At 40.1% G+C, this 15623-nt stretch overlaps 2 protein-coding genes across 7 annotated transcripts in view; both read left to right on the top strand.

Moving 5' to 3' along the window:
- The window catches only part of kif1ab (kinesin family member 1Ab), a 34891-nt gene extending 30209 nt beyond the window's left edge, over positions 1 to 4682 (top strand). For all 5 annotated transcript variants that reach the window (XM_088085482.1, XM_088085485.1, XM_088085484.1 and 2 more), the window contains one exon: positions 419 to 4682. In XM_088085482.1, the coding sequence (XP_087941608.1) occupies positions 419 to 485 (67 nt within the window). In that variant the 3' untranslated portion in view covers positions 486 to 4682. The remainder of the gene's footprint in view (positions 1 to 418) is intronic.
- Positions 4683 to 5618: 936 nt separating this feature from the next.
- On the top strand, positions 5619 to 14922 carry espnlb (espin like b). Of its 2 annotated transcripts, none has more exons than XM_088085249.1 (6): positions 5619 to 5947; positions 10015 to 10083; positions 10975 to 11107; positions 11299 to 11417; positions 12664 to 12843; positions 12964 to 14922. In XM_088085249.1, exons 2-6 carry the CDS (start codon positions 10069 to 10071, stop codon positions 14554 to 14556), a joined length of 2040 nt encoding a protein of 679 aa, XP_087941375.1. In that variant the 5' UTR covers positions 5619 to 5947; positions 10015 to 10068; the 3' UTR covers positions 14557 to 14922. The 2 variants fall into 2 exon arrangements, with proteins under 2 accessions (XP_087941375.1, XP_087941374.1); XM_088085248.1 differs by having other exon boundaries at positions 10972 to 11107.
- The last annotated feature ends 701 nt before the right edge of the window (positions 14923 to 15623 follow it).

The raw sequence follows: 15623 nt of genomic DNA, 5'->3' as shown, positions 1-15623 counted from the left end.
TGCACTCTTCTGTCTTTGTCATCATACGGTTGGTGGGTGTAGGTTAGTAAGAAAATAGTTCCTACATTAAACTGCTCACAACAAGGTCTATAGATTATCTTGAGTAAACAGGTCATGATTTCTGGAAAGAGATATTGCTGAGTTTTTTTTAAATGTTTTTTTGTCAATGGAGAGAAGCTAGACATCTCTGTGGCTGTGATAAACTGTGTAAACTCTGGTTTTAAAGGTGCTATATGAATATAGCTATTATTATAAATATAATAATAATAACAATAATTATGTATTTAGGTATTTTAAGGAAACTTCTAGGGAAATTATTAGTAAATTACAGTACCTGCATAACAAAATATTACTACAACTGCTTTACAACTATTAAAAAGGTACTAATTTTTATCTTTCTTTGATTTTTTTTTATCAGGTCGAAGCTCTCCCGGAGAAAGTCGGTCCAGTCGGCCCCGCCGGTCCCGTGTGCTCAGAGGATGTGAGGTGAACCGACTTGGTGGAAAACAAACAAAACAATACAATCTAAAAGCTCCACTCACCATCCTGCGCTAATGAACATAGACCATTTAAACAAACTTATACACAGAACCACTTAAATAACCTATATGACGACCGTCCCAAACATCACTCGATTGCTCATCCCGAAACCCAACGTCCTTTCCCTCTTTTTGCAGTTGCCACCTCCAAACCCTGCATGGTGTGCCTCCTCCTGACCTTTAGAAGAAACATAAGACAAACTAACCACCCAAACCCGTTCATTAACTTACCTCTGCTGGGCATCGGGACAAGTTTTGATTAGCTTTCATGTAGAAATCCATCAGCTGTGAGGCTCCCAGTTCCCTGTATAGAGTTAGTATGTGGTCAGTCCCTCCTTCATTCATGAAAATAAGTCCCAGTTTTAAATCAGCCGTTCATGTATTTCTAATTAACGCCATCAGGTGAGGGGGAAATTGCAAACATCAAAGCGGATGTTTCTCTTTGCAGAAGTGTGTTAAGTGCAGGAACGATCGCTTCACATAAATCCATCATACACTGTACATTACCTCAGCTCGGATCGGCTTGGTGCTCTACAGCATAGAGTATTGGTTTCACTGCAGAGGTTTCAGATAGCAAACAGTCGTTTTAACACTGAAGTAGCATGAGGGATTTGTTAGGACTGAAGGGTACGTTGTTACTGTGTCGTCTTTTTTTCTCATGAAAACTGAGTTCGTTGGCTAGATTAAGGCAAAAATAATGCATTATCAGGAGAGATAACTCATGTCCTTGCCTTGTTCTCATTACGTGCTTCATTTTTTAAAAAAAATAATAATCCCTTGTGCATAAAACCATAAAGAATAATGTTATTTATTGTTGCTAATGTTGTTCTTATTTATTTGTGACAGGACCACTGACTAGTTTTGATGCATGGCACTTTATTGTCTCTATTGAGTTAATGTGTAATTTACTCAGCTTTTTTTAACCAAAGCATTATTTTCTTGTTTTAACTGTTTCTAATCATTGTCCACTGTGCTGCTGTGTTAGCAGACATTTAGGCTGTTAAAGAAATATTTTGACATTTTGGGAAGTGCACACATATGCTTTCTTAACGAGAGTTCAATGACAATGTTGATGCCACTCTTTACTGTCTGTACGGTAAATATGAAGCAACAGCCAGCAGCCCAATAGCCTCACAAAAAGACTGGAAGCAGGGGAAAACAATTAGTCTGCCCAGAAGTGACAAAGTCGCCAACCAGCACCTCTAAAGATCACTAATGACAGGTTGTATCTTGTGTGATTAATCTGTACTACTGAAGAGAAAAAAAGGACCAGTTAAGATTTTATGGTGGGTTTTTCGCCTGGATATTTCTTGGCGACTTTTGGGATAAATGAAGATTTAAAGAAGCTTTAAAGAAGCTGTCTCTCAAATTTTTTTCATAAAGCGTACAGTGTCATCACCATATGTGGACGAGAGGGTGGAGCTGTTGGAGGAGCGAGGGGTGGAGCTGACTCACAGAGTGTGATGACGCCTCGCGGACAATCTGTCACTCAAAGCGGGCTCACTCTCAGTTATGAGTAACTTTAAGCCTTGGAAAAAAATAAATGGGTACATTTTACTATATATGTGATGTATCGGGCTGTAAATATGTTTATTTCCGCTGTTAAGTTGGGCATTTCATCACAGGGATTGACTAGCTTTTAAAGCCAGCCTCGAGCGGCCATCAGAGGACTTGCAGTTTTTTGCACCTCTGTGTTGGTTTTATTTTTCAGTCCTGGAGTTTGCCACTTGATTTTTGTGGTCTTGAGATAGAGTGAGGCAAGCTGTTTACCCTTGTTTCTGGTCTTTTTTTGCACTAAGCCAACCATGTTTTTGGTACAAACCAGAACTCACCATCCTCAGATGGAGGAAGCAATACCTGTGCCGATCTGTCGTATTGAGTTTCCCTCCCTCAGTGAACATGGTTAGTTGCTTAACTTTCAAGAATATTTCCCAAATTGTTAACTATTTCTTTAAACTAATCAAATATACTAATATGAACCTAAGATATTTTACACAATAAATACCCTGGAGGACAACTGTTCTGCATGTGGGCAGTAAATAAGCACTTATTCTATCTGTTTTGGGCCAGCAGAGTTGCTACAGTAAATACGTTTACTATTTAAGTCTCCTCTAGTAGCTTAATGGAAAGTCAACCATGGACCTGTTATCTGTTGACGGCAGTTCCTTTGAGTGGGCAAGAGCGTTGTCCATGCACCAGATAGTGCCTCCCTTTCTTCACCTCTTTTTCTTCTCTCCCTCCTTCAACGTTGACATCAAACTTAGTTACACGTGTCCCAGATCAGGCTTTTATGTAGAATCAGAGTAGATGCTGTGAATCTTTTTCTTTTTACATTGATGATCAATGTTTTAGAGAGTAAATATTATCAATGATGCTCTATAGTATGTTGTTATAGTAACAGTACAGCGTATATCCCATTATCACCGAGTGTAAATGTTGCACTTAAAAGAAATGTCCCCTCTTAGCTTTTGTACTGTAGCTGCTACTAGATATTTGACAGCTTGACGCTTGTGTTAGACACCAGTATGGTACGATTAGCTCGGTGTTGTTAAGACTTTTACGTCCAGGGATGGTTTCAAGTTGCTTTTACCTGCTGTCTGTTACTTTGCATTATACCAAGATGACTCAAATGTTGGTTTGAGACCAATATTATCAGTGAAAGGAAAAATACAACAAAAAAATACTTAGCCTTTTCTAGAAAGAATGTTTGAAGTAGCTGTATTAGGAAATTTTTTATTTTATTATTTACATTAAAGGGATATTATCTGCATCTTTTTTTACTTTCCGCTTTTGTAAATCTGTCAAAGACGTGGTCAGCCAGCCATTTTGTCTGTTTCTTATGATCAGCTTTTTGTAAAAACTGACTTATAATCAGAAAGTATTCAGGACTCTGTACGCCACAGGCCAGCCAACCTGTTGAGCAACGCAGCCTCATACTTCTGCACAAATTCTGACTGATAAAACGTTGTTGTTTTTTTTACATTGAACTTTAGATCTGTTGCTCTTTGTGGCTTTGACTTTGAAAATGTCTTCGCAAAAAAATATCTGTGATAAGATCATTTATTTTTGGGTCATTTTGGTATAATCAACTTGTTTTTTTTTGTAAAATGCTAATAAAATATATACGTTATGTTGTCTGCTGGAACAGAAGACAGATGGAAAATTTTATTTATAAAGTTTAGAATGACGGATTATGTTCTTAAAGTATATTGCACTCATGCACAAGGCATCTTTATTTAATATGATTTCGTGTGACGATGTTTTAAGAATGTATGGAAAGTACTGGTTTGTGTTTAAAAAAAATAATTTCGACTGTTTAGATTCTGAAACTGTGCCATTTTTTGCTTCAGCAATCAAACCAACAACAACAACAACACTGCACCAAAAGTCATTGATTTGCTTTTTCTTTGTGTACAACTGGCAGACGTGTAATGCATCCAGCCCTGATAGCTCAAGAGTATCATGTTTAAAAAAAAACATTTTGTGCGACAGTTATAGTGCACTGGCCAATAATGGTTGAAGAGTTAATGAGTTGATTAATTTATATTTGGCTGCTTTTTAACTGTCATAGCTCTGGATCGAAGCATGCAGGTCCACCTAACTTCTGCTGTCTCTCTCTCCTGCCTTACCGCTTGCTAATGACAACAGCTTTCCCCCCCTGAAGTGCTGCTTGTAAAGTATTGTCATTCATGATCCTTGTACTGACTAACTGGAAACCTTCCTCTTGGCTCTGTCTTGTATATAAATGGAGATTTTTCTGTGTTGGGTCTCATCACACAGATGATATTAACTCTCTCTTCCTCTGTATACCATGATGAATAAGAATAACTGGCCTGCTGCTTCGTCAAGCATCACCGCAGAGCTAAGAGTGCTGATCAGGGATCAGTTTTGCACATTTCAGCTCAGTGTGGGTGAGGAGGCCGTCGTGGACCGGGTAGATGATCCCAGGTTTGCCGCTTTTGCTCTGAGCTGCTTGACAGAAGCAGAGACAGGTCTCTCAGCCTGTGATGAAGTCTTAATCTCAGTGCTCACGTTTATCTTTTGAGTGTTCTGGAGTTCTTTCTCATGTCTGTTGACACGTAACAAAAGTTGTCAAGAAAAAAAATAAGGCGAATCAATAAATGAGTGTTGAAACTTATGGAACTTCTTAATGTGTTTGTAGCCTTTATTGCTTTTTACTCACTTTAATCATCGCACAGTTTGTGCAGTTGGCTCATGGGAAACCTTGTTTTGTGGTGGATGGATGAGTAGATGTTTTCAAGTCTGCAGCACCATTGTGCACATTTTCAATCATCTTGAGGTCTGATGTTTGATTATATTGTCCCAATGACACACCAGACTGTCACGTTCTAGTGTTAAGAAGAGGACTCTAATGCAGAACACCAGGAAGGCAGGAGAAAACAACAAAAATCAAGTTTTGATGAAATAAAGCTGATAATAGACAAAAGACAAAAACAGGGAGACAAAACTAAGGAGCTGGCTGAGGTTAAATAATGCCCCTCCCAAAAATGAACAGAGAACAAACCAACACTGGATCAGGGAACACAGAGAGCCTGTTTACACCTGATATTAACACACGTTTTGTGGGATCAGATCACAAGTGGGCAGTACTAAACACTGTTACTGACAAAAATGCTCCCAAAATGGCAAGAAAGTAGTAAAAAGTTGCAAAAACCTGCTTTGAAAATTAGCAACAAAAAAGAAAAGTAAAAAACAATAACAAACTAGAAAAATACCTAAAAAGTGCTCTAAAATAATAATAATTATGTAGCATAATTTTAAATAAATTGCAATTAGGATATTTAGAAATATAGTTTTGTGAGTATTTTCCTATCCCTAGCTTTAAAAAAAAAATCTAAACCTACTAAATCTTGCAATTTTGGGGACATTCTTCCCAAGTTGCTCATTGTCATTTATACCATGTTTTCAAAAAGAAATCCAACTAGTTTGCTCAGGTTTCAAAGGTTTAAATACCTGTGAAAGATGTCTAAACGCAGCACAAGTAAAAATGGTGTCGATTCAGGTTTCAAAGGGTTAAATATACAAGGAGAGCAGACAGGAGATAATGAGGGACAGGTGACAGCAGGGTTAAAGAGGAACAGGTGAAACAAATCTGGGCAAGACAGACAATCACAAAGGCAGGACCTAAAACTATAGACTGAATGAATAACACTCACCCACTGGTTTGTGGACTGCTGTTTTGAAGCCTCAAGTTTGGTGTTTTAGCCGCCGCCATTTTGACATTTTTGAGCCAGAAGTGATGATATCTGGACGAGAGGCTGGAGGTGTGGAGGAGCAAGGGTTGGATCTGATTCATAGACTGTATCAACGCCTCACAGACAGCCTGTCACTCAAGTCGCCCCACTCTTAAATACGCTTAACTTTGGGTTCTACTAGAATGTAAACGGGTAAGTTATATAAAAATTCACCTCCGTACAGTTGTCATGAATGTTGAAATTAGCTATAGAGACCAATTAATTTTGTATCAGGCTGTAAACATGTTTATTGCTGCTGTAAAGGTTGGCATTTCAGTATGGGGGTCCATAGAGATGTACTCTGTGTTGAGGTCAGAGGTCAAAGTGGCCATTCAATGAACTGCTTCATAACTAAATCTATATGTTGTTGATTCATGTTGGGTGCATCGCTATGTTGCGCTAAAACGCGACATGTTGTTGCTGTGCTGTTGTTTTGTTCTGCTGTTTTCTGTTACTTCGCATGGCTCCTGTTCTGTCTTCTTGTCTGTTGTTATGTGAATTTGATCATTTTTACAGGTTTCGAAGCATCTTGCCAGGGGACTAAGGTTGAAAATTAGCCTGATGGCTATCACTGGCACATTTACAGACATGTCAGTTGTCCTTATGAAATAACAATTTAAAAAAACAAACAAACTTGAGTCTTTGGCACTTGCGATTTGGCTTCACTTCTCAGCCTTGTTGCATATTTTTTGGTCATTTCTTGCTAAGTTGCTTTTTACCTTTCTGCCTTCGTGTTTTTGAAAGATTTGCTGAGGTTTCAAAGGGTTAACATGCCATTAAATATAAACATGTCTTTCCAGTACTTTTCTTTTAAAACTCAAAGCAGATAGGTCTGCAGTATGCAGCTCTGTTGGTTTGAATCTAACCTTAAAGGATTAGCTTGACATTTTGAGAAATGTTCTGTCTTGCTCTGCTCGGTCTCATCTGGTTTAACATGTAGAGAGAGAAAACAGGACTGTGTTTGTGCTGACACAGCACCTGATGAACGAACTTGTCGTATCTGTTGCGTAACAGTTTGTACTTTGGCTCGGGGTGAACACATGTGAACGCCTGTGTGAGACTGTTCTTATGCATTTGTGCAGCCTTCCATTATTGATTATGTGCTCACCATGTGCTCAGCAGCAGCAGGGGCCAGACACACTAATCCGCTAATAACAGAGGCAGAAATCCTGGACAAGACACAAAGGGCCCGGGCTGAGTGAGGGGCACCTGCCTCCCATCAGGCACTGGGGTTACACAGCACACCATTGAAGTTGGAAAGAAAACTGTAGGTCTTTTCTATGCAATGAATGTTGAATATTTAATCATGTGTTGTGTGTCTGTTTCTCTGTCTCCCTGCCCTTACTGTGTTTGTACTGTAGCTGCAGGGTGAGCTAAACACACTTCCGGTAAAGGCTGTGGCCTTTGCAAATTTTCACTAAAACAATCAAAAAAAAAAAACTTTAAAAACAGCATTAGACAACAAATTCAATTATGCTGATTAGAAATCAGGAAATAATAATATCGTAATAAAAGAGTTCATCCAAATTCTTAAAATAAATGAATAGAGTAATAACAAAACTTGATTCACAAAAGTAAAGACGAAATGTGAAATTATGTGGATGTCTCCCATGAAATAAAAAACTACAAAGCAACACAGAAAAGAATTGTCAGTCAAAGATCAACATTAAAGCAACTACTTTTATTTTGTGTTGATTTTGGCGACACCTGTGGTCAAAAGCGTTAGTGTTTCCATGAGCGTCACCTCCTTGTGCAATGTTGACTTGTTTTGGAAGCATGTAGTGTTGTTATCAAGACCACACTTGACCGAGACCAAAGCAGGGTGAGAAGGAAATTTTACATCCAATTACAGTAATTATGTTAACAAATAAATCCACTGTGGTCTTGACCAGTCTTGATTTAAATCCAGAGTAATATAGCAATATGTAATATGACAATGATGATACAAAGTAAGCTACTCTGTGGGTCCAAGATCCAGGTGATTATGGAAGGAATAAAAAAGGCCCTCTCTACATCAGGTCAAACCACATCTCACAATGCATTTCATACCTGTTCATCCAGGAGGAGGAAGGTCAGGTCAGGATTGATTTGGAGTCCTTTTAAATCCTGCAATTCACTCCAGCTGTAGAGAAAATGGTTATAGGTTGACGTCATCATGCCTTGGTACATATTTTTGGAGGGGGTACCATCTTTTGAGGAGTGCTCTGTGTTACCTGTGCCTGCTACAGAGGTTAAATTATAATGTTTGGATATAATAATCACGATAAACAACATAGATCTGTATGACCTGGCAGCCCAAGACTGGATCACAGACCCCGACACAATACTTCCACACACATTCCCAGACATTGTAAACTATCTCAGCACACACACTTTGATAATAACAATAATAATAATAATCCCACAAAGCATACTGTAAAGTCACATTCTCTGCTCTATCACTTCCCCTTTAAGCTTTTTTTGTCATAATTTTTCATACAATATAATGCTTCAACAAGACGTACATAAAAAACCTGAGTCACATCTGACAAAATGGTGAATTTGACGCTAGTTTAACTGCTATCAAATGGTGCCAGTAGGGGTTGCTATAGCAACACATTGAAACCAGCTACCGATGGCTGAATAGTGGGGCCTAAAATGCTTAAAATGCAAAATTTAATGTTGCTCCAAAGCCAAATCTCTGTGCAGCAAGAAGTAAAAGAAGCACTGAATGTCGACTGTCATCCTATGTCATACGTGTTCGAACACACACACACACACACACACACACACACACACACACACACACACACACACACACACACACATCCCACCAGCATACAGTATGTTGTCTCCTACATACATTGCAGAGCTATTGTGCTGAACTTCTAGGTGCAGGTCACTCTATCCCCCTTCTTTAATTATGCACACTAAGAAGGCCCCCTGTCTGAGGTCTGGCTCCAGGTGATGCTGCTCCTTGGTCTGACGCTTTATTGGCTGCTCCCAGAGTAAAGAGACAACACATGTTGGATTTCCTGCCTTTTTATTTCTTTCTTTCCATTTCCAATTTTGTTTTTCTATAACCTCCAAGCATTCTTCCACCGAGACATTTTTGGTGGTTTCTGGACCATATTGTAAGTACTGCATGCAAACTGCATGCATTTATATAAACCAGATCTTGAATTAAAAATAAGGAGATCATAAAGTTTGGATTTTGAATATATGTTGAGCTATTTGCAGAGTTAGACTTTCTTTCTTTCTACACTTTGCTTGTATTTTGTATTGTTTGTGCACTGCTGTTTTTTTCAAGACACTGTATACTGATATATTCTCTTATTTATCACAGTTTTTATTCAATCATTCTTCTGTTTTTTAATTTCTTTGTAAAGCACTTTGGTCAAGGTTTGTTGCTTTTAAATGTGCTCTATAAAGAAACCTTACTCGACTTTGTTTCTTCCTACCTTTCTTAATTTCTGCCTTGTTTTAAATAAAAAACACATAATTATGTAATTTGTTTTTTGACAGGTGACATTTCGACCTTTCATGAACCACTAAAATCTACGGAAGATAAAAGTGTCTTGGCTGAGATAGGCAGCAATAAAAAAAAGTTACAGCTGACATAAAAGAAATGATACAATATTTAAATTGTACTGGAAACCATTGAAAACATGAGATGGGATAACATATTTTAAGCTTTACGTCACAGATGGAATAAATATATTACTTTATAAGCTTAACACAAAATCTTTCTTAATTGTGTGAATGTGTGTTGCACAGCATTTACAGAGCTACCACTAACAGGGCATCTGACTTCTTACGTGTGTGCCTCTAATTGGGAGAAACGCTGTAATTGTCCTTGTAGTATTTAGGTATTGAATGGCTTGGCACTTGTGAGAAAGTCCTGTGAATCAATAAGGTTACCTGACGCAGGATATCATGTCTCCAACACACTCTAACACACTTTCTCCTGCACTCTGTGTGGGCTACGCTACCTTCGCTGACAGGGTTCCAGTTTCACCACTTCTTGTTTTTGTTCCCAGTACTACGAGCTGCAGCCTGTGTTCTTTAAATTGAGCATGTGTGGCATCAAGGGGGTCCTTTAGAAGATTACTTTGGAAGTGTTTGTACTCGCTGCTGTGCGATGCTCTGTGTCACGTTTCTCTCCTGGAGGGGTCTTCCTCTGCTCACGTTATCTGGTTGTTGTCACTCTATATTGTTGTTTTTCTTGTTGTCATTTTCAGGAAGAGGAGCTCCTGCTGTTTTAAGTGTCCTGACTGTGACCGAGCAGAGCCAACATGGAGAACAGCAAGGTGATCAATTACCACTGCAGGGACTGAAATACCAGGAGGTTTTAACACATCAAACACACACGTAACTTACAACGTCATTCATGGAGAGGAGCCAGTATTGATATTACCTGTACTTTTTCTACAAGTTAATTAAGAATCCAAAGGGAAGCATGACAGAAAAACTGTGAACCACTGACTGAGTACTACAAAATTACCTGCTGAACAGATCACACACTGTAGAGCAGGGAGACTCAACTGGCTTTGCTGAGGGGCAACTTCACAGCAAAATCACAGGGTTGCAGTTGCAGCAGCCCCATACACGTTTCTAGGATTTTAGGACACTTCTAGGACAGTAGGACATTTCTCCAATTTAAGGACATTTCCAGGACATTTAAGGAAACACAGCAATGTCTCTGAAAAAACTGCGATGGGTCACCACAAAACATCCGTGTTTAGTGTCCAAAAAGCTGCTGGAAACACAGCAATGATTTGCTAAACTAAAACTGGTTTTGTGGTTTGCTGGTCTGGAACAGTTGTCTGTAGTGGTGTGTAGCTTGGCAGGCATCTTACCGTGCTGACATGCCTTCAACTATCCCCTCCAGCTCCCAATAAAAAAGTTAGCTCATATAGATGTTATCATATGACATTGATATGATATGAAATGTGCAAATGTATAGTATTTGTGCTTTGCAGAAAAATACAAATCCAACTTTTTTTCTATCTATTGGACTGGCAGTTGCTAAAGAGAAAAACTTAGGTCTCTGTTACATTTGGATAACATAAACATTTACAATCAAAAAACATCACTGAGCTGTCCCTTTAATCATGGCTCACCCCTGCTGTGTGTCTGTGTGTGTGTGTGTGTTTGTGTGTGTGTGTGTGTGTGTGTGTGTGTGTGTGTGTCCCCAGCAGCCAGTGAAGGAGGTGCTCCCCCTGCCTCGCCACCCTTCCCCACTTCCTGTGACCTCTTCCTCTCTGACCCCTGCTGCCATTTCAAAGAGACACAGCCCAGGCTCCATGCAGCATGTACAGGTGGCATCCTCAGGTGATTAACAAGGAGACCACATGTTTTCATTTCATTACACACAGCTGAAAATGAACAGACACTAACCACAACATTTTACAAGGAAGTGGTACTTTTAATTCTTAAAGAAGGAAACAAATAAATAAATATATTAAAATACTTATTTTAAAGCTACATTTTTGACATCTGGCTTTTGTTTTGTTTGTTTACAGTGGTGACATCATTCACTCATCTGAAGCCTCCGGAGAGGGATCTCACCCTGATGTCACACATCAAGTCTATAAAGTCTCTGAGACAAGCTGGCCTCACTGCAGTCTTTACTGGACAAACGGTACGACTTTCAAGATAAAATTAGATGTTGTGGTATTAATTTTTTCTACTGCAAAGAACCCCATCATAATATTGATCTTCACATTTTAAAGGGCCTACACACTGACAACCCAGTAAAAACTTATTATATTTGGATACAATGGTTACATACATGACATCGCCCAAATGCACATGGCTTTGCATGTTGTGCAATCCAAAGTGTGACAAACCTGCCATAGTGAGCTATAACAGGACAATCACTGTTCTGGGGTTTAGAGAACAGTTAATAGAGAGGCAGATTCCCTCCTATTTCCGTGGGCCGCCATGGGACTTTTTGAAATAAAATATGTATGGTAGTCAAACGCTAAAGAAAAATAACTTTTTGATTCCGTTTGACTTTTGCCATGAAGCACACCTATGTTTGTCAACTTACAAGATCAATTTTTAGGTCAAAAAGTCATTAAACTGTTGATGTAAACATCTGTGAAAATATGTAATTAGAAAGACAACTTGTCAAAAACTCACATAGATGATATCATAATTCTTTTGCTGAACCTACGATCCCTGTTTGTTTTGTACCGGGAGGCACTCACACGAGAAATGGATCTTGCTTGTTCTTTCGCTTTCCAGCAAATGAAAAATACCAGGAGTCACTGGATAAAATGTAGGGGCACGTTCAATACAAACAGTGTGTACTGTTTTGCTACAGGTTGAATGGTATGGTTCTTCAAAATAGTGTGAAATCATGTACAACGAACATTTTCTCTTTGTATTATCCAATCAGCTGTGACATGTAAACCCCACTATATTTAAAAGGCAGTGCGCCTGGGTAACACAATAATCAATGCATTACCATTTACGTTTAAATAGAAGTTTGATTTGTTTTGTCAGGACAGCAACATATTTTCTTTAAAATGAGGTCCTATGGCGGCTATTGCAAGGGGGAGGACTTGCTATGCAAAGAAAGACATAAGGTGATCAAACAAAATAAGAATGATGAAGGTTCATCAAAGCCAAGTGATAAAACCTGTGTAGATGAACCATGGGGGGTAGGGTTAAATTCATGCAGTTGTGTTATTAATATACTGTATATATTTACTGAAAAGTGTCTTTAGGGACCCTTCGATGAACAGCTAATAGACAATCAGAGAACATAAAGAGCATCAGAAAACAGACTTGTGAGAGGTTTTCATGATAGCGATGTTATTCTTACAAATCCGGCTTTAGCACTGACACTTTGACTGTCTTACGCTGTCACACGCTGACAGAAACTTGACAGTGAGGAGCTGTTGGAGGAGGTACCAATCGTCGATGTGATCCTGGCTGACATTGACTCCCTGGTGCCCACTCACGACGAAACCGGGCGGCCCATAGCAGAGTGGAAACGCCAGGTGATGGTGCGGCAGCTGCGGGTCAGGCTGCAGGACGAGGAGGAACAGAGGAGACAGGTACAAACGTGTACTTTTAAGTGTGAGTGAATCTGTGGTGCTTATTATTATGTTATGTTATTCCTTTGGCAAAATCATCTTTCTGCATCATTTACTAAAAACTCTTTGTCCCTCCAACAGGGCGTGACTAATGGCTACACACCTTTGGATGGCTGGAAGTACTCACAGGCCCACAACGCAGTCTTGGGACCCTTTGGTGAGCTCCTAACAGAGGAAGACCTGATGTACCTGCAGCAGCAGATCGAGACAGTTTCACTGCAGAAGCGCTACCAGGCCTACGAGCTGGAGCTGACCAGGCTGACCGAGGAGCTGAAGGCCATCTTACCTGATCCGATCTTAAACATCTCCCTCAACAAAGAGGTGCTACAAAAGATTGACGCTGAGGGGAAAATGCACCCAACTTTGCCGCTGTGGTGCAGTCGTGTCTCAGAGATTGTGAAGAGTATGTCACTGTTGGTGGCTAGTCTGAACCAAAATACAGAAGAAGGGGGTGAGAGGAAGATAATGGAGGGCATGATTGATGAGATGAGGGAGGTAAGAGATGGTTTAGGATTTGATTTCGACCGGGTGCAACAGGGTCAAGAGTTGGCATCAGCACTTGGTGAGACCTCTGGTGGATGCAGGATTCCTCATATAGGGATGGCGTCCGCTTTTAGCCATCGTCTGGAGACCAACAGCTACAGCCGAGCACGGAGAGAGAGGGTGGAGCGGGAGATCCAACAGTCTGGCGTGTCGGTGAGAAACCTCAGATCCAACTTTGAAGGTCAGATCGGTGGTATTTATCCCTTCGCGGGTGTTGTGAAAGGAGGCCAGGTAGCGTTTGGAGCTTCAAACAACCAGAACAGTGGCCTCAGCTGTGAGGTGAGCCTCTCTGATCCTCCTAAAAAACTCATATCTGTGATGGAGACTACCAGTTTAAGGAAAGAGCGTATAGTGGTGTTGTTCCTAAGCCACTGGAAGAAATCTGCATATGCTATTTCAGTGAGAGCAGCGAGGCGGAGACAGGGACAGGAAGCCCTGTCAGGGAGAGTGACGGGAGCGTCGCCACAACGGAAAATCACCTCCATGTTTCAATTCTGCCAACAACGAGGCGCTGTGGACAAGATGCTAAACTCCTGGAAGACTAAACTAGAACTCAAAGATGCACAAAAGTCCTGTTTGTCCTCCTCTAGCTCCTCACAAAATCCACCACCTAGAGTGACCTTCTCCCCCGAGCAATTCCTGCCAGACGTGGATGGTGTTGCGGTGACCCACGACAGCCTGACCCTTGACCTCTTCATGCTGGGATACTTCCACATCTTAGAGCAAGAGCTGTCGCCTGAGGAGAGGAAGATGAGGCATCTACTCTGCTTCGAGGTCTTTGATCACGTCGGTACTTTCTCCTGGGAGATGGTGAGGGACTTCCACAGGGCCGTTATCCAGGAAATCCAGGCTGGGAGTCGACAGTGGAGTGACGGCTTTGAGGACATCAAAGTCCGCTTCTTTGGGGACTCGAGACCATGCCGCTGTCCCTCACCATCTTCATCATCATCATCATTGTTGCCAGATTCCAGACTTGTACCCAAAGTTATAGTTCAAAGTGCTACTCCGGATGAGAGCAGCAGTGACATGGAGTTCTCTTGTTTCAACAATGAAGATATCTGTAAATATATTGACCGCAGCTTTGCTTTCTGGAAGGAGAAGGAGGCAGAGCTGTTTGATTTTGAACACTAAAATGCTCAATTTAGCATTTTTGCACAAAATGATGACATCTTGGTGTGTTTATTTTGGTTAGTTAATGGAAGCTTAATAAAATGCTGTTGAGAATGCACTGTAGATGCATTATTATTGAAAACCTAAAACATATTATACTAATCAATGACAACATTAGCGGTAAACTATGTAAAATATGACTAGAGTTTTAGGTTAGCCCCATAATGCCCTTTATATCATATTTGATACAAGACCTCCATGTCATCCACATTAACAATACTTTCCCGAAAAAACTGTTGTGTACACTCTGACGCATGCCATCTTCCCCCTGGTGTACTATTAGTGCACTGCAGGCAGTATAGGCCCTTTTAATACAAAAGTGGTTGTTTTTAGGGAGTCATCACTGCATTAACAACCGACATTATTGTGTGTGAGAGGCTCATTTCTTAAGCTGGCATGAATGTAGCGGTATCATGTGAAACCATGGGTGTATTAAAGAGAGTCTGGATGCAGCCATGGAGGTGGGGCCCTGCTCATTTCTATAAGAGCTGTTCATTTGTGCATGAAGCAAAAAAAAATATTTTTGCGGGTATAAAATACTCGGATCTACTGTGCCATATATTTAGATCCTGTCGTCTTACAGGGCTGTGACGCTCACAGACTGGTTTATAGATGTCTTTTTCCCGATGCAAGTCATTAGGAAAAGTCTTTCTGGGTCAGGGCCAACATGTTATTGCATTGCTACAAGTGTCCTATACATGAAACAGTCATTTTGATTTGTATGAGATAATTGTTATGGGCAGACCAAGAATATAAAAAAAATCACTGGTCCAAAGTAAACACATGTGGCATGTTCATTTTCTCTTTTTTGTAACTGGCTAAAGTATGAGTAAATATACTTAGTTACTTTCCACCGTTGTTTTTATCTTAAGATCTGCTATCAATGTAATCAAGCAAACCTATTTTCACATTTATGTAACATAAATTAATGTTTTATCATCTTCTATTTTCTATCTACAGAAAAACCATAGTTTCCTATAGAAAGGTGACGGATGGAAATAGGTGAGGTCGCGCAGGCGCACCAGCTC

The sequence above is a fragment of the Plectropomus leopardus genome, chromosome 12 (assembly GCF_026936395.1).
Source record: "Plectropomus leopardus strain MGB_pleo_1.0 chromosome 12, ASM2693639v1, whole genome shotgun sequence".
Lineage (NCBI taxonomy): Eukaryota > Metazoa > Chordata > Actinopteri > Perciformes > Serranidae > Plectropomus > Plectropomus leopardus.
This window is presented reverse-complemented; position numbering and strand designations above follow the sequence as displayed.